The sequence below is a fragment of the Bos javanicus genome, chromosome 24 (genome assembly GCF_032452875.1).
Source record: "Bos javanicus breed banteng chromosome 24, ARS-OSU_banteng_1.0, whole genome shotgun sequence".
Taxonomy (NCBI): Eukaryota; Metazoa; Chordata; class Mammalia; order Artiodactyla; family Bovidae; genus Bos; species Bos javanicus.
The window spans coordinates 32469792-32488205 of NC_083891.1; the positions used below are offsets into that span (position 1 = coordinate 32469792).

Consider the following 18414-nt stretch of genomic DNA (forward strand, 5'->3'; position numbering starts at 1 on the left):
TGGTCTTCTGGAGAACTGGCTTATTGTCATCTGATTATATGTGCTCTGTTTTGTTTTTTAATCAGGGTAGCTGACAAAGAGCTCCTGCTGGCAGTAGAAGCCTTTGCTCTATTCTCTTTGCTCCTTTTGTTACCATCATCAGTATTATCTTCAGTCTGGAGTTCTTTTGGCATGGTCTTGATGCTATGGTTGTATTTTGTGAATTAACTATAAATCTAGATAATACAGTCCATAAGTCCTTATAACCATGCTCTTATGAAGTGCAGTGTGCATCACGATACCCTGAAAGCAGCCGCTTCGGTCAGCCTCTGAGTGGGGTCACCACTCTTCCCTGAAGTTACTGGGCATCCTGCACTTGACCCTTGACCAGGTGATCCATGGAGATGCATGTGATGGCACCGTTGTCAGTCTTGTCTATATCGTATTTGTATATGTAACATACATTCTAACATTTTTTACAAAAGTAAATATAAAAGACTTTCTAATATTCGTATGTCTCATGGATAAACACACTCCACTTTGGAGACTGTAAGGGAAAGCAAATAAAGAGCCATTAAAAAGGTTAAAAGTAATGCTGAGTTTGCATTTTAAATAGGTGTACTGGGTAGGAGTGTGAAGCGGCTGTCTTTTCTCCTTCTGGACTATAAATTATCCAAGGATTCACCAATCTCTTCTTCTGCTTTGTATCCCTAGCCCTACCTTGAAATATAGTAGTACATGCCCAGCAAATATTTTTAAACTAAATTGGAATTCTCCTGAATTGGCAATTCTTCTTTGAAAATTAATTAATTTTTTGGCTGCACTGGTTCTTCCTTGCTGTGCACGGGCTTGCTCTGGTTGCCTCGAGTTGGGGCTACTCTTTAGTTGGGGTGTGCAGGCTTCTCACTGCGGTGGCTTCTCTTGTGGAGCACGGACTCTAGGTGCATGGGCTTCGGTAGTTGTAGCATGTGGGCTCAGTAGTTGTGGCTCGCAGACTTAAAGTTGCCTCATGAATATGGAATCTTCCTGGACCAGGGATTGAACCCATGTCCCCTACATTGCAAGGCAGGTTCTTAACCACTGGACTACCGCCGAAGCCCCTAAACTGGCAGTTCTTATCCAGAAGTCACCTTAGAATACTTAGTGGTGCTTTTGAAAAAACACTACATGGCAGTTTCAAGTGTTGGGGGTTGTTCCAAATACCAAATTCTAGTTAGGAGGAAGGAAGCAGATAAGCAAGCAGAAAATAGGACTGTGCCCTTCCCTTTAAGGAGACCCGGTGAATTCCTTAAATTACTTCCATCTTGGCCAGAACTTAGTCATGTGGTCACAGCTGCCAGAAAGACTGAGCAATAGAGTTTAAGATGGTGTTCATTTTTGTTCAGTCGCTAAGCCGTGTCTGATTCTTTGTGACCCCATGGACTACAGCACGCCAAGCTTTCCTGACCTGCACTATCTTCTGGAGTTTGCTCAAACTCAAGTCCACTGACTTGGTGATGCTATCCAACCGTCTCATCCTCTGCCGCCGCCGCCGCCTTTTGCCCTCAGTCTTTCCCAGCATCAGAGTCTTTTCCAACAAGTTGGCTCTTTGCAGCAGGTGGCCAAAGAATTGGAGCTTCAGCAACAGCTCTTCCGATGAATATTCAGGGCTGATTTCCTTTAGGATTGACTGATATTGTTAATTAACCATGTTTCAACATAAAATAAAAAAATTTTTTAAGAAGATGCAGGGCAGTGAGTTCAGTTAACAAAGTGGGTTTCTTACTAAGGAAGAAGAGGACACTAGATATTGGGAGAAATCATAGTACATGGACCTTGTTCATTTTTTAAGTCTTGAGGCAGTAGGTTGGAGCTGAAACTGGGCCTTCTGATAAAAAACCAAGCCAGCTCTACAGCTGCTCTAGGTACACTCGTCATAGTGGAGAATCTTAGCTCTAAGCAGGTTAGGAACAAAAGAGATCTTTAAAAAAAAGAAACCCTTCTCCTGGAGGGTGTGGTTGCAGTCAGGTTCCTAGTCTGTGTAACAATCTCACCATTTTATAGTGATGTCATTCCTGACGGGAGTCCAAGGGATGGTTTTATAACAAATGCTTTGCTGTGGTCCAGGCAGCTCTGCTTGCCCTCCTTTATCTGTCTGGCCCATCAGTGTAGTAACCCCATCTACCCAGAAATGTGAGACCTTCTGGCAGTCATGTATGGATGTGAAAGTTGGACCGTAAAGAAGACTGAGTGCTGAAGAATAGATGCTTTCAAACTGTGGTACTCTACAAGACTCTTAAGAGTCCCTTTGACTGCAATGAGATCAAACCAGTCAATCCTAAAGGTAGTCAACCCTTGTACATTCATTGGAAGGATTGATACTGAAGCTCCAATACTTTGGCCTCCTGATGCAAAGAGCTGACTCATTGGAAAAGACCTTGATGCTGGGAAAGATTGAGGGCAAAAGAAGAGGGCAGCAGAGGATGAGATGGTTGGATGGCACCACGACTCAGTGGACATGAGTTTGAGCAAACTCCGGGAGACAGTGAAGGACAGGGAAGCCTGGTGTGCTGTAGTCCATGGGGTTGCAACGAATTGGACATGACTGAGCAACTGAACAACTGCTTCTAAGACTGTTGATCGTGAATTGCTGTCAACAGTGTTACTGGGTGTTTTGGTTATTGGCAGTGCCATGGGTTGGAAAGCTTATGGGGTTCCAAGTTAAAAGATCTTGGTTTCAGTTTTTTATTCTTTTGCTAACCTTTGGCAAGTTACTTAAACTTTATCATCTTCAGTTTAAATATATATGCATTCCTCATAGTATTGTTAGGAAGATTTAATGAACTCTAACAGTGTGTAAAAGTGCCTTTTAAAAACTAAAATGTTATGCATGTACTTTATCAGTTGTTGACACAGTAACAGCCCTGTGTAAGCAGAACCATTGTTTACACAAATGCTTATGAAGTCCTTTTTTTTCTTTTTCTGGCTAGGTGAACTATTATACTGAAGTTAAGAATACACAGATTTTAAGAGACATTTTTGCTCACTTAAATGACTGGTTCTGGAATAAACTGTGAAAAATAATACTTCTTAATATTGGTTAAAGAGATTTTATGATAAAAGTCATTTTACATTTGGTCAGTCCCCATCTATTTCTCCTGGTACTGCACTCCTGAATTTTCTTCATTTTAAAATGCTATTTCAGCAGTTAACTGTTGAGCATGTCATAGGCAACCCATTCTGGGCACTTAGGGAATATAGTTATGAACAGGTATTTAATGGAGAATTTAAGAGACATGGTTAAAAGAATAGGCCTTTTAAAATTCCAGAACTTGTATTGAGTAGGTTGATTTGGAATTTTACCATTTTCATATAGCCAACAATGATTTTTGATATTACACTGAATTTGTTTGCAGTGCATTTAATACATGCCATTACATGGCAGTTTAACATCCTGTTCTGTAATTTACATGATACATAAAAACCTTCTGAAATTTTTAATACACTATAATCTAGAATAATTTGGAGATTATACATTGATGTGGTGCTTTTAGGAATGTAATTCTATAAGTGCTAACTTCTGAAATGTAAAATGTTCTTAGTTATGGAAAGTACTGGTTATTGTAGTTCCTTATGTGACTATTACAGTTTCAACTGACTCAGCTTTGCAATTGAAAGAGAAAATTACTATGAGATCTTACTTGTACCGAGTTATTTTAAATGCCAGAACTATTGACCAAGGGAGTGAAGTTCATGTGTATTGAATGTGCTGTTGGTGGCATACCATGCAGTGAATGGTACTTTTGTTTCAGAAGACATTTTTCTTTTTTGCTTCTTTTTTTTTTTAAAAAAAAACATGTAAAACCTCAACTTAGACATATTGTCATTTGTCTGTAGCATTATTCTCCCATTGGTTTTATTTTTATGAGAGGTTATTTTTAAAATCAATCTGACAAAAATAACTATCAAATATTCTGGGTTTATATTGATTCAAGTATCTTAAGCCCTTGCTTTTAAAACTCATCTATGTACTACATTGCTTGAGTGACTATTTACTGGGCTCTGTCCTACATGTAGGACTACACAGTTATTGCAGAATTCCTCCTTGATTTAAAATGTCTGAAGATACATTTGAGAGTAATGGATTTAACAGATGATTAGCAATTACCAAGCTCCACTGCAGTCATTTTACTTAGAGCTGTATCAGTAAGTCAACAAGCAGATAACACCCTCTCCTTCATTCCCAAGACAGAGCTGAAGGGCAAAGAAGTATAGAGGCAATTCCCAGCAGGGTTTCCTTTCCTGTTGGCTGGAGCCAGATTGAGGAACATGGTAGTGCCAGTAAGAATGGAGTATGTAACAGTGCCAGGAGCAAGCCATGGTCTCCTATAAGCAAAGGGAAAATGCAGGAACAGCTGCTTTGTGTTGGGTTGACCAGATTAGTGTGAATGAGGCTTTGGAGGGCCTTGGATCTGATCTCCTTTGAAATCTCAGGGTGTACTTTTCAGTGCTGTGTGTAAGGCACATGCTGGGACCTACTGGTTGAAGACCTCTTTGTTTCCTGTTCTCTCTAGTTCTTACGTGCACCAAGGCAAAAGGAGCCACTGAAAGAACACTCGGGTACACATACCTACCTGTCTGCCTCTGGACACATGTTGTTTAGTCTCTTAGCCGTGTCCAGCTCTTTTACGACCTCATGGACCATAGCCCACCAGGCTCCTCTGTGGGATTTCCCAGGCCAGAATACTGGAGTGGGTTGCCATTTCCTCCTCCAAGGGATCTTCCCGACCCAGGGGTCAAACCCGCATCTCCTGCATTGCAGGTGGATTCTTTGCTGCTGAGCCACTGGGGAAACCTGCGTCTGGACACATACATGCTGCTTTTTTCTCCTCCAGCTAAGGGTGAGATGTCTTGTCTTAGCGAAGGCCAATTGTACTCGTATGGATTAGATCCCATCCTTTTTTGCAAACTCAGAAACATTATTCTAGCAGTTCTCTCCTTTGACTCCTATATCATTAATTTCCCCTTTGTTGACTCTTCCCCATAGATGTAGAAACACGCTGGCATATATTTCATAATAAAGCCTTATTGACCCTCACCCCCTTTCAGCAATTGCCCCAATTCTCTCCTTTCCTTTCTAGCAGAAAGAATGGGCCATACTTGCCTTTTCCAAGTCTCCTCTCATTTCTTCTGACTCTTGTGAAGCCTTTGTCTTCAGCATTCTCTCACTGTTCTGCTAAACCTGTCCTTGTCAAGGTCACCATTGACTTCCTCATCATCAAATCCAGAGGGCTTTTCTTAGTCCTCATGTTGTTTGATCTGTCATCAGTGTTCAACATAATCACTTGTTCCCCCTTCTAGTACTTTGTTTAGGCTTCTAGAATTAGCACACACTCCTGAGTTTTCTTCAGTCAACCCCCCACCTTCCACCTTTTTTTGTGTTTCCTTTGCTGGTTCTTTCTTGTCTCTCCTATCAGAGGGAAATCTCAGTCCTTAGATTTCTTCCTTTGCCTGTCTCACTTTCTCCCTTAGTGATTCTATCTAGTTTTACAGTTTAAAACATAATCTATTTGCGAAGGACTCTCAGATTGTATCTCCAGCCTGGAATTTGTCCCTGAAGACCTGCTTCCCTGGTGGCTCAGTCGGTAAAGCGTCTGCCTGCAATGCAGGAGACCTAGGTTCGATCCCTGGGTCAGGAAGATCCCCTGGAGAAGGAAATGGCAACCCACTCCAGTACTCTTGCCTGGAAAATTCCATGGATGGAGGAGCCTGGTGGGCTACAGTCCATGGGGCGGCAAAGAGTTGGACACGACTGAGTGATTTCTTTCTTTCTTTCACTTATCTACATGACATCTGCACTTGAACGCCTGATGATACCTCCCACTTACCATGTATGAGTTCCTGCTTGTTCCAAGTCCTTCCTGTAGTCTTCCTGCATTGGGTCACGATGACTCTGTCTTTAACTATGGAGTCATCCTTGACTCTCTTCTCGAATCCTGTAGACCTGCCTTCAGAATATATGCAGAATCTGACTACTATTCATCACCTCCATTGCTATTATCCATCTCTTACTGGGATTGTCCCAGTAGCCTCTTGAAGATCTTTTTAATTCTAATTTGCCCTCCCCTCCAGGTCTCTTATTCAGCTTTTATCAGTCAAAGAGATTGTGTTAAGGTGTAAATCAAATAACATTACTCCTCTGCTCAAAGCTGTCCAATGGCTGCTCTTGTCAGTCAGAGTCAAAGCCAAAGTTCTTATATTAATCTGTAAGGTCTGTGGTCTTCCTGGGTAGCTCAGCTGATAAAGAATCCTCCTGCAATGCAGGAGACCCCGGTTCGATTCCTGGGGCAGGAAGATCCACTGGAGAAGGAATAGGCTACCCACTCCAGTGTTCTTGGGCGTCCCTGGTGGCTCAGATGGTAAAGAATCCACCTGCAATGCGGAGACCTGGGTTTGATCCCTGGGTTGGGAAGTTCCCCTGGAGAAGGGATAGGCTACCCACTCCAGTGTTCTTGCCTGGAGAATCCCCCTGGACAGAGGAGTCTGGTGGGCTACAGTCCATGGGGTCGCAAAGAGTCAGACACGACTGAGCAACTAAGCACAGCACAGCAGGCTCTGTGCAGTCCCCCTCCCCCCACACACCTTCCTTCCATATACTCCCTCATCTGAATCTCCTCCCATCAGACAAATCTGCTTGGCTACTGAGGCGTCTTTATTTTTAAATGTCTGTCTTAGTAAGAGGAAAACTGGGGCGGGCAGGGGAAGGGGGGGAAAAGGCTTGAGAAACAAGAAAATTTGTGCAGTTGGAGAGGCATTGGTGAGATGGCGTAGAAGCAGGGCGTGAGAGTCAATGAAAACCCTAATGTGTGCAAGGGCACTTTGTAAATCTATAAATCAAAGTGTGTGCCTACCATCCAGTCTTGAAGATGTGTTTCCATACTTGATCATGCCTGGGACATGAGATCAAATCTTATTTTTCCTGAACTGAGAGCATGATTCAGCCTAGCTGTGAACCTAGATAACCTCTGCTTGCGTTCACATGAGAGCGCTGTGCCTCCCACCTCCAGTAACGCTATCATCTTCTACAAGCAGAAGAGCCTTTGTTGTTGTTGTTCAGTTAAGTCTTGTCCGACTTGTGACCTCATGGACTGTAGCCCACCAGGCTCCTCTGTCCATGGGATTTCCCAGGCAAGAATATTGGAGTGAGTTGCCATTTCCTACTCGAGGGGATCTTCCCGATGCAGAGATAGAATCTGTGTCTTCTGCATAGGCAGGTGGATTTTTTTTTTTTTTTTAACCACTGAGCCTCTAAGGGAGGCCAGCAGAGCCCTTACCCAGCTGTAAAGGACCAGACCCACTTTTCAACAGCAATGTGGCAACAGCAGAGAAAAGTCAGCATATCATTGGTCCTCTAACCACAGAAATAAGTCTTAATGTAATTCTTTATCTAAGAGGTAAAATTAGATGTTTTTGGATTTAAGATGTATTTCAGTCTGAAGCCAGTATGTTCTGTTATAGCCATACATCCAGTAATAAGAAATGAGAAAGGCTGATGCTGAAAAAAGAAGATCTCAATAAAGGACAGAAATGGTAGGAACCTAACAGAAGCAGAAGATATTAAGAAGAGGTGGCAAGAATACACAGAAGAACTGTACAAAAAAGATCTTCATGACCCGCTCAATCACGATGGTGTGATCACTCACCTAAAGCCAGGATGTGAAGTCAAATGGGCCTTAGGAAGCATCACTACAAACAAAGCTAGTGGAGGTGATGGAATTCCAGTTGAGCTATTTCAAATCCTGAAAGATGATGCTGTGGAAGTGCTGCACTCAATATGTCAGCAAATTTGGAAAACTCAGCAGTGGCCACAGGACTGGAAGAGGTCAGTTTTCATTCCAATCCCAAAGAAAGGCAATGCCAAAGAATGCTCAAACTACGGCACAGTTGCACTCATCTCATATTCTAGTGAAGTAATGCTCAAAATTCTCCAAGCCAGGCTTCAGCAATACGTGAACCGTGAACTTCCAGATGTTCAAGCTGGTTTTAGAAAAGGCAGAGGAACCAGAGATCAAATTGCCAGTATCTGCTGGATCATGGAAAAAGCAAGAGAGTACCAGAAAAACATCTATTTCTGCTTTCTTGACTATGCCAAAGCCTTTGACTGTGTGGATCACAAGAAACTGTGGAAAATTCTGAAAGAGATGGGAATACCAGACCACCTGACCTGCCTCTTGAGAAACCTGTATACAGGTCAGGAAGCAACAGTTAGAACTGGACATGGAACAACAGACTGTTTCCAAACAGGAAAGGGAGTACGTCAAGGCTGTATATTGTCACCCTGTTTATTTAACTTATATGCAGAGTACATCATAGAAATGCTGGGCTGGAGGAAGCACAGGCTGGAATCAAGATTGCCAGGAGAAATATCAATAACCTCAGATATGCAGATGACACCATCCTTATGGCAGAAAGTGAAGAACTAAAGAGCCTCTTGATGAAAGTGAAAGTGGAGAGTGAAAAAGTTGGCTTAAAGCTCAACATTCAGAAAACCAAGATCATGGCATCTGGTCCCATCACTTCATGGCAAATGGGAACCAGTGGAAACAGTGGCTGACTTTATTTTTGGGGCTCCAAAATCACTGCAGATGGTGATTGCAGCCATGAACTTAAAAGACACTTACTCCTTGGAAGGAAAGTTATGACCAACCCAGACAGCATATTGCAAAGCAGAGACATTACTTTGTCAACAAAGGGCTGTCTAGTCAAGGCTATGGTTTTTCCAGTGGTCATGTATGGATGTGAGAGTTGGACTGTGAAGAAGGCTGAGCACCGAAGAATTGGTGCTTTTGAACTGTGGTGTTGGAGAAGACTCTTGAGAGTCCCTTGGACTGCAAGGAGATCTAACCAGTCCATCCTAGAGGAAAGCAGTCGTGAGTATTCATTGGAAGGACTGATGCTGAAGCTGAAACTCCAATACTTTGGCCTCCTGATGTGAAGAGCTGACTCATTTGAAAAGACCCTGATGCTGGGAAAAATTGAGGGCAGGAGTAGAAGGGGATGACAGAGGATGAAATGGTTGGATGGCATCACCAACTCGATGGACATGGGTTTGGGTGAATTCTGGGAGTTGATGATGGACAGGGAGGCCTGGCGTGCTGAGATTCATGGGGTCGCAAAGAGTTGGACACAACTGAGTGACTGAACTGACTGACTGATGCTGTTAATTGACTGGAGTGTAGCTGGTTGAAAGAGCTTTACTAGATTGATCAACAGGGCCAGTATGTCACCTAACCTGTAATTGGATAATTGGACATGGTGTTCTCTGAATACTAATCATTTACTCCCACTTAGTGGTGTGTCTTGCCAGATTTAATCATTGCCTCTGCCTGACTTAACCTCTTGGGAACATAAAATAGCAGGGTGCTTTATAGAAGGAGAAGAAGAAGAGAAGTCGCTCAGTCGTGTCCGACTCTTTGCAGCCCCATGGACTGTAGCCCACCAGGCTCCTCGGTCCATGGGATTTTCCAGGTGTGAATACTGGAGTGGGTTGCCATTTCCTTCTCCAGGGGATCTTCCTGACCCAGGTATCGAACCCAGGTCTCCCGCATTGTAGGCAGACACTTTACCGTCCAAGCTACCAGGGAAGCCATAGAAGGAGAAAGTTGATAAAACGTACATTCACTGGCCAGCACCAGGCTTTTTAAAACTCTGAATTCTTTTGTTGGCATCCATTCACTGATGGAGTGAAGAACACTTTGCAAGTATTCATTGTGAATTTCTTCTGCCAGCATGAAATTGAGTAAGATGAAAGGGGGATTGTGTTAAAGTGATTCTGGAGATTATTGGAAAGGCTTGAACGTGCATTAGTCTGAAGGAGCTATAGACGCAGAGCGATGTGTCTACTAATAGTTAATAATAATGTGTAACTATTAAATGTGATGATTCAGTCCTTAAATGTTTCTAATAAAAAGTTTGACATTTATGTTTACTTGGTTTTATGTTGATTTCTGTTGTGGCAAAGTGGCTGAGGGCGTGAATTTTATATGAAATTTGAAAAAGAAAATGTCCGTATGCTGGAAATGGTCTAATTATAAGCACATGTTGGGTTTTACTAATTTTGTGAAGTTATCTGTTGTTTGAACAGTAATAGGGTAGTTGTCCTTTGAGTCATCCGTGTGCGAGTACTGATACACATGAAGGTGAAGAGCAGCACTTAGCACTGCAGAGAGGACTGCATGCGGGTACTGTTTCTCTCACACCACAGTTGCTAAACTAGCAAATGAGAGTTTGGAGACAGACTTGGAAAGTAAGATGAGGTTTTTATGAAGTTACGCTCTGCATAGCTTGAGGAGTAGTTTACACTATCCCTGCAGTGTTTCTGAAATACTGAGACGACAGCGGGCTTAGAATTGGGTTGTTCCAGCTGACTGTTCCAGCTGATGGATCTGATGGACCAAAAAGCATCCATGCCAGGAAAGTATGTGCTTAGGTGGTGCTTTGCAGCTCTTCACTAGCACAGTTTCTATGCTACGCACACCTGCTCTCTCAGCTGCATCACTTTTCCGGGTGGGGAGGTGTTGCCATTCAGCAGGAAGTTTGAGAGTAACATGCCTTCAGTATCGCAGACCCCGTTAGACTTGAAACTAATACACGTGTCCTCAGATCAGCTGACAGATAACAGCAAGGTGAGGTCCAGTCTGTCATCAGAGCCTCTGCTCCCGCTTTTGTTTCCACCCCCTTTCCCTCCTTCTCTGAGAACAGATGTTGAGGCAGCAGGATACAGGGATGCTTACTTTTCATGGATAAAAAGATCAGGATTTCGAGTACAATCTTGTTGGGAGAACTTGATATTTTGGAGCCTCAATCATTTATTTTGCCCCTTTTCTGAAATCTAGGGATTGAGTTTAGGTATTTAAACTTAACATATATGTTTTATAGCAGTGAAACCAATTTTTTTTTCAGTAACTGTAGTAGTTACCCGCTTTATCCTTGGGCAAGGGTTTATCCTTTATCCAAGACCCCCAGTGGATGCCTGAAACTGGATTTCCTGAACAATATGTATATGTACTGTTTTTTCCTATACATATGATTACATACATAATCATATACCTGTGATTAAGCTTAACTTATAAAGTAGGCACCATAAAAGACTAACAATAAAATTAATAAACTAGAATTTACATATTTTTTACCCAAAAGAGGTAACTTAGTTGATTCTTATGTAGAACAGTTGGAGAAGGAAATGGCAACCCACTCCAGTATCCTTGCCTGGAAAATCTCATGGACAGAGGAGCCTGGTGGGCTGCAGTCATGGGGTCGCAGAGTCAGGCACGACTGAGTGACTAACACTTTTTAAAACACTATGTAGAACAGTACAGTGTCAACAGCGCATTTGCATTTTGATACTTGAGCAGCTAAAAAAAAAAAAAACAAACCTAAGCTTAATGAAAGAGGAGTGGATGGGGTGAAAGAGTTTGAATCTGCATTGGCGTATTTTGGATTCTACAGCAGTGCTGATGTTTTTCCATCTAAAGAAGTGTTCATTTTGAATATTATGATGAATTCTGTAGTCCTTGTTTATAGATAAATGAATTGTCTGACTGGTTAAGTGGAGGAAAAACAGCTTTTTTTTTTTTTAAGGTTGATTTCAGCTATACCAAGAGTATTTCCTCCTTGGATATAAAATTTTAGATTCTAGGAACATTTGCATGTATTTTTCAGTTTCTTAAAAATTATAATTATATACCTATTTAATTTTTTCCTGTTTTCTGGGTCTTCTCTGCACATTATTGCTTACCACTTATTGCTGTTTATATTTCATTATTGTAATTCTAATAATAAGCACGTTCCTATAATGATAATAAATACTAAGGTACCCGAGGACTGGAGCTGTTCCCAAAATAATGAGGGTTTAATGCTGTTTTTATTACACACTTAGCATTTTATGGTAGGGCTATGTTGTAAGTCATATCCGGGATTCTTGGCGCATTGTCCCTATACGTGTGACTGTGGAGTCAGAATGTGGAGGAAGATGCTGTGTCCTTGGGCACCACAGAAGGAGACTGAGAGAAAGGCCAGGAAGTGGGAGTGGAGTTCAGCAGATCGCAGCTGGGAGCCCTGGGGAGAGGTCACCAGGGTGAAGACCCAGGGGCAGGCGTTTTGACTGGAGAGGGGTTCAGAGGTCACCTCATCTCATGCTCCTCGAACTGTTGGAACAGTCCCTGGCTTTGGGCCTGGAGGGGAAAGTCCAAGAGGCTCCCCATCCGGACCCAACGTCCTATGCACTGCTGCTTCCTGAAACATTGGATTTCATGCATTGAGATTTGAGAAATAGGTTGTGCTGTTGAATTTTTTTCTTTTTTTTTTTTGAAGACCACTGAGTTGAAGCCACCGATGAGACTCTTCCCTGGCAGTAGAATCCTGATTTTATAGGTGAAGAAACAGGCATAAGAGAAATCTGAGATTAGGTGGATCCCAGCTCTTCCAACTAAAGACCCACGTGGCCCCTAGAAGTTGAGGGAGTTGATGGAGTAGCTGTGATTTTCAGAGTTTTCATACAAGAGTGGATGAAACTGTTCATACCGAATCTGGTACCTGCTATTTTATATGAGAATTAGACTACTTAAACTTTAGAAGGCTTTAATTAACTTCAAATTCAGAAGCTCTTGAATTAGATAGGAAGAACAGATTATATCATCAAAGGAGTATGACTTTGCCTTCTCTATAATCTTTTATTTATTTATATTTGTTCACTAAACTCAAGGTAAAATATGGAACCAGAATCAAAATCTGGATTGGAAAATGGTAATTAAAACATCATTACCTAGCCTCTTGTTTCTCTTTATTTGATATACCAGCTCTTTTGAGAGTAAACCGGAGGATTATGTCTTAATCTTTGATGTGGTTCACATTTTAATATTTACAACAGTTTTAATTCTTTATTTTGTTCAAAAGCTGGCTTAATTTGATTAATGTTGAATGAAATACTCTCTATTTAAAATAATTTTTTTATATGATTTTCAAATTGACTGATGTCTTTCTACTAGGGTCCTGATAATTTGGGCTGAATTTGTTTGCTTTTTCTTAATCTATTTGCATTGGCTGGAGGTGTTTTGAAAAAAGTCCCCATGGGAAGAACAAAATTAGCTTAGTAATTTTGCTCATTCAAGCGTGCATATGTAGCACCACCGTCTTCATTCCTGATGTTGCAATTGAACTGGGTCTAAAAGCGAGTTATTTTCACATCCTTTTGAGTAAGTCTGTCTCTCCTGTCACTCTGAAGTCTTTTTTGTATTATCTGTTTTCTTCTAGGTGAGGAATTTTAAATTGGAACAGGAACAAGAAAAAAACAAAATTTTATCAGAAGCGCTGGCGACTCTAGCCACTGAACACCACGAATTAGAGCAGTCTCTGGTTAAAGGTTCCCCGCCTCTGAGCATCTTTAGTGAGGACGAGTTCTATGATGCACTGTCAGGTAATTCTAGAACCCCGCCATCTGGGGCTTTGGTAATTCACAGTTGACCACCTAAATGTCGTCTTAGGGTAGATGGCACTTTGAGTTCCCTGGAGTAAACAGATGGAAATGTATTGCTACAGCTCCCCAATGACCTACTTTTTGTGTGATGTTTTTAAGGCAGGAGCCCGAAAGTTTGAAACAGAAGTCATCACTGAGTCTGCCTTTTTGACCAGCCTGTGCTAGGGCCAGAGGGCTGCGAATCTGGTTTATTGTTTTATTCTGTTAAATACCTCCTGGTACAAGGTGCTTATTACCTGTTAAAGGACAGAGAGGTGGATAGTTTATATCTCAGAGAGGTCTAAGAGTAAAGGACACAGATAAGAAGAATTGGTTACAATATGGTATGCTGTGTGCCAAAGGGAGAGGTGAGGCCACGGTGTACCCGGAACAGAGAAAAGGAAGAACCTCACTTGGCCTCAGAGCAGTGCAGCACACTGGCAGCGGGCAGGGGCTTCAGAGCCAGATCCTCTGAATTGAAATCCTGCTTCTGACACTGGTGTGACCTTGGGCAAGTCCCATGACCTCTCTGGACCTCAGGTTTTACATGTTTAAAATGGGGATAATTACAGTTTCCATTGCAGTGGGTTGAGTCGGGATTAAATGAATTCGTATGTTCAGTAGTGCCTGACAGGTACCAGATATTCAAAAAATGAGCGATGTATGTGGAGGGGTGAGAATGACTTTCAAGAGGAGGTACTGCTGAGTAGTTTTGACTTTTTATGAATTTCCTTTAGAATTTGAGGTGGATGTGGGCGGACTCATGGAAGGAATCATGGAGGGGATGGCTGGAGATGATTGAGACTGAGAACAATTCTTTTATGTTAGGAAATTAAGTGCTTATGTAGTAGATGAACATGTACAATTTCTGGGTCTCACAGAACTTGATGGTGGAAGCAGGAGATCTCAGTGGGTTTGGAGTTAAAGGGTCACATTTGTAATAGGAAACTAAAGGAAGCACAGTGAGAGGTCACAGAAGTGGGAACTACAGAAAGTTTGGTTAGGGAAGTTAAAGTGCTGTGATGATATAGGACAAGGAAAATGATGTTGGCGGACTTAATAGAGAAGAGGTGCATTACAGAAGATCAGCAGAGCACACGGGAACATTAATTTTAGAAGTGTGACATGATCAAAAGATGGGGGAAAGCTAATTCTAACAACCAGATTGGAGAATATTAGAGAAAGGATTGTAATGACTACGATGATGGCTATTAGATGGGGGTATTTGTGAAAATAGTGATTCAAATTGGGAAGAGAAAGTAGAAATCAGATTTGAAAGCAGTGGAATGAGTGGCGGGGTTAAAGGAGGCTTTTAGCCTGATTGGGGGAAGGGGGAGAGGTCACTAAGGCTGCTGACATGTCTTCCCGTCTGTCCTCTGCCACATCCTGTCCCGTTATTCCCTGTCCTTCTGTTCGGACATCCAGAAAGAGATGTGAATGTAAAAGAACCTAGATGCTTCATCTGCTCATCATTGATAATCTTTTTTTTAATATATATATATTTTATTGAAATATAGTTGACTTACAATGTTTCAGTTGCACAGTTAAGTGATTCAGTTATACATATACACATATATTATTTTTGAAATTATTTTCCTATGGGTTATCACAAGATATTGACTGTAGTTCCTTCTGCTATACAGTAAACCTTGTTGTTTGTTGCATTCGTCATTGATGTCTTTAAAAAAAATTTAGTTTTTAAGAAAAAACTTGTTATAAACAGTTTAAGAGAGAAGTACTTATAGTCTCCAGTGAAATTTTCCCTTCATCCCTCATCCTGATTGCACACTGCTCAGGGGTTCTTGTTAACAGCTTGATACATTCTCTTGCAGACCTTTTTAAAGAATCCCATGTATATGTGCCTGTGTATCTATGCTGCTGTTTTTTTTTTAAATCATGAGTGGAAGTAGCTGTGTAATTGTCCTGGGTCTGCTTTTCATGTCACAATGTATCTTGGAAATATACACCAGTATATTTCCCACCAGCACTACAACTCTAGCTCATTCTTGTTAAAGGTTCCATGAAAGTCAGTGATACGGTTGAGCAGAATTTTCTGTCATTCTCTGCTTGATAGACACTTAGGGGCTTCTTTCATCTTTCTGCTTCTCGGGTGTATTTTAACATTTATTTCCATAGTCGTCTCCTCGGGGAGAAGGAGATAAAAAGAACTACAGTCTCTCGGTCAGGATTGGAAAATGAATTTCCTCTCAAGTGCCAGTTCAGGTCTGTTTGCAGTACCTGCCTCTTGCTGGGTTGCTGTGTTGAGAAGGATCCCGGCGCGGAGTCAGTGCCCCGCTGAGTCAGCGCGCTCCACGTGGCTGGAGGAGATGAGGGAGAGGGACTGTTGCCCTGAGTGACCCACCTGAGTTTTACTACATTTGCCTGAACGTAGTAACCTTTCTTGGGCCACTCCTACTTCCTGCCGCAAATCTTGGGAATCCCTTGGTGCAATGTAGAACTCTATTAGAATTACGAGTCGGCTACCCAGGGTTGGAAGTCTTGCCCTGCTGGTGACCCAGCCACGTAATTCATGGAGATCATAAAAGCCGTCATTTGGGAATGACTTCATCTTCTCACTGTAATCTACACATTAACCTTCATTCCCACTTCCTCTTTCTCTTCTGTTACGAAAGAAGTGTTCCCTTTTAATTAAGGCCATTTCCTCCTGATTCATTCTGGTACCCATCTCCTCGTGTCTCCTCCAGAACTTTGGTTTAGTTATTTTTTCACCTACAGTTTCTTTTTTTTTTTCCCCCTCTATTTTTTTCTTCAAGTTTTATTGAAATAATTGACCTACAGCCCCGTCAGTTTAAGGTGTGCAGCATAATGATGGGGCTTAAATCATGAAATGTTTATCACAAGTTTAGGGGAACATCCATCATCTCATAAGGTACAAAATTAAAGAGATAGAAAAAAAGTTTTTTCCTTGTGATGAGACTTCTAAGGATTTACTCTTAACTTCATGTATAACATACAGCGGTGTTCATTTTATTTATCCTGATCTATGTCACATCCTTAGTACTTAGTTATCTTATAACCAGAAGTTTGTACCTCTTGAACCTCCTTTCATCTATTTTCCCTTCCCTTTCTCTGCACCTCCAGTAACCAAAAATCTGAGCTTTTTCTGTGGGTTTATGAGCTTATTTGCTCTTGAAGTATGATTGACCCATACCACTGTGTTAGTTCCTGTTGCCCACCCAGGGACACCCTTCCCTGCTATTTGGGCTTCCCTGGTGGGTCTGACAGTAAAGAATATGCCCACAATGTGGGAGACCCAGGTTCGATCCGTGGGTTAGGAAGATCCCCTGGAGAAAGGAATGGCAACCCACTCCAGAATTCTTGCCTGGGAAATCCCATGGACAGAGGAGCCTGGCAGTCTACTGTCCTTGGAGTCGCAGAGAATTGGACATGACTGAGCGACTAACACTTACTTACACAACATAGGGATTCGATATTTCTGCACATTTTAAAATGGTCAGCTTAAGTCTAGACATGTGAAAGTTTGTACCTCTTCATCTCCTTCACCTGTTTCTTTGAATATCACATTATCTTAAATACTAACTTAGAATTCCTATAATAGTTTCCCATTGCTGTCAGAAGAAATTAGCATAAATGTAGTGGCTTAATGCAGATTTATTCTCTCAGCTCTGGAGGTCAGAAGTCCTGTAATCAAGGTGTTGGCAGGTCTGTGTTCCCCTAGAGGCTGTAGAGAGAATCTGCCTCCTTGCATTTCCAGCTTCTAGAGACCACCTGCATTCCTTGGCACGAGGCCCCATCCTCCCATCTTCAAAGCCAGCAAGTTGACTTCTTCCAATCTCTCTGACCTTCCTCCCTTCCTTTTATAAAGACCATAGCAATCAAAACGGACCCATCCAGATAACCCAGGACAACCTCCCCAAGTCAAGGTCCTTAACTCAGTCACACCTGCAGAGTCCTTTTACAATGGAAGGTGACCCATCCACAGGTTCCAGAGACTAGGAGGGACAGTTGTTCTGACTACCACAGTTCCGGAATTTGTTTCTCCAGCCCTGACCTCTTGTGAGATATGTATATACACTCAGTTGTTAGCTGGATAAATAAAAGATGGATTCTTGATCTTCCTCCTAGGTCCTTTTCCTCCTTGAATTTGCTTAATTTTAGTAAATGGTTCCTCTTTCATCCCCTAAAGTTGTAAATCTGGGAGATTCATGGCATTCACATGCCCCCTCCAAGAAACACAGGCCAGGACCCATCCATTATGCCCTTCCATCATACCTTCAATCCATCTGTGTTCTGTTATTGCAAGGTGATCATTAAAGGTGTAGGTGCTGCTGCTGGAAGACTGTTGATAAATGGTGGTTCTACCAATTCCTGTAGCCTTTGGAAAATGACTTCACTTTCCTGTGCTTCATTTCTTCATCTGCAAGTGGGTCATAGGATTATCGGAGGGAATAAACAGCTCATGTGTGTACTGTAAGCAGTGCCTGGCACCCTGAGGGGCTCCCCGCCGTCACTCGCAGCATCATCACCTGCGCTGCACCTGCTCTTGTCCAGCCTCTTAACTGATGGCTGTGCTTCCCGCCTTGCCCTCTTGACTTTCACTCTGTACATACCACCCACACTGATGCTTTATAGACTGTCACGGCATCATGTTCCCCTGCCGGGAATCCTTCAGTGGCTCTTCACTGCACCTGGAATAAAATCCAGACTCCCTAACGGGCCTTCCAGGCTCCCGACGTGACCCCCACCCTGCCCGTCCCTTGTTCGTTCCAGCCGCACCGGGCATCTTCCATCCTCACCACGCACCCGTGACAGAGGCTGTTGGGTGGGAGGTAAATGAAAACAGGAACAAGTATACAAACCTGCATTTCACGTAATTTCTGAATCAGAATGATAGATTAAATCAAGCCTACCTTAATGTTTAAAAGAAATGAGAAAAGCGTTTTTAAAGCTGCTACTTTTAA

At 42.2% G+C, this 18414-nt stretch overlaps 1 protein-coding gene and 1 non-coding gene across 13 annotated transcripts in view; both read left to right on the forward strand.

The window, feature by feature from the left end:
- The window catches only part of OSBPL1A (oxysterol binding protein like 1A), a 252855-nt gene that overhangs the window by 123830 nt on the left and 110611 nt on the right, over positions 1-18414 (forward strand). For 11 of the 12 annotated variants that reach the window (XM_061399735.1, XM_061399734.1, XM_061399731.1 and 8 more), the window contains one exon: positions 13270-13432. The exons of the other annotated variant lie outside the window; for it this stretch is intronic. In XM_061399735.1, the coding sequence (XP_061255719.1) occupies positions 13270-13432 (163 nt within the window). The remainder of the gene's footprint in view (positions 1-13269; positions 13433-18414) is intronic. 12 annotated transcript variants of the gene reach the window in all.
- On the forward strand, positions 5586-5658 carry TRNAC-GCA (transfer RNA cysteine (anticodon GCA)). Its single transcript has one exon. It is a non-coding gene; the product is annotated as a tRNA-Cys (tRNA).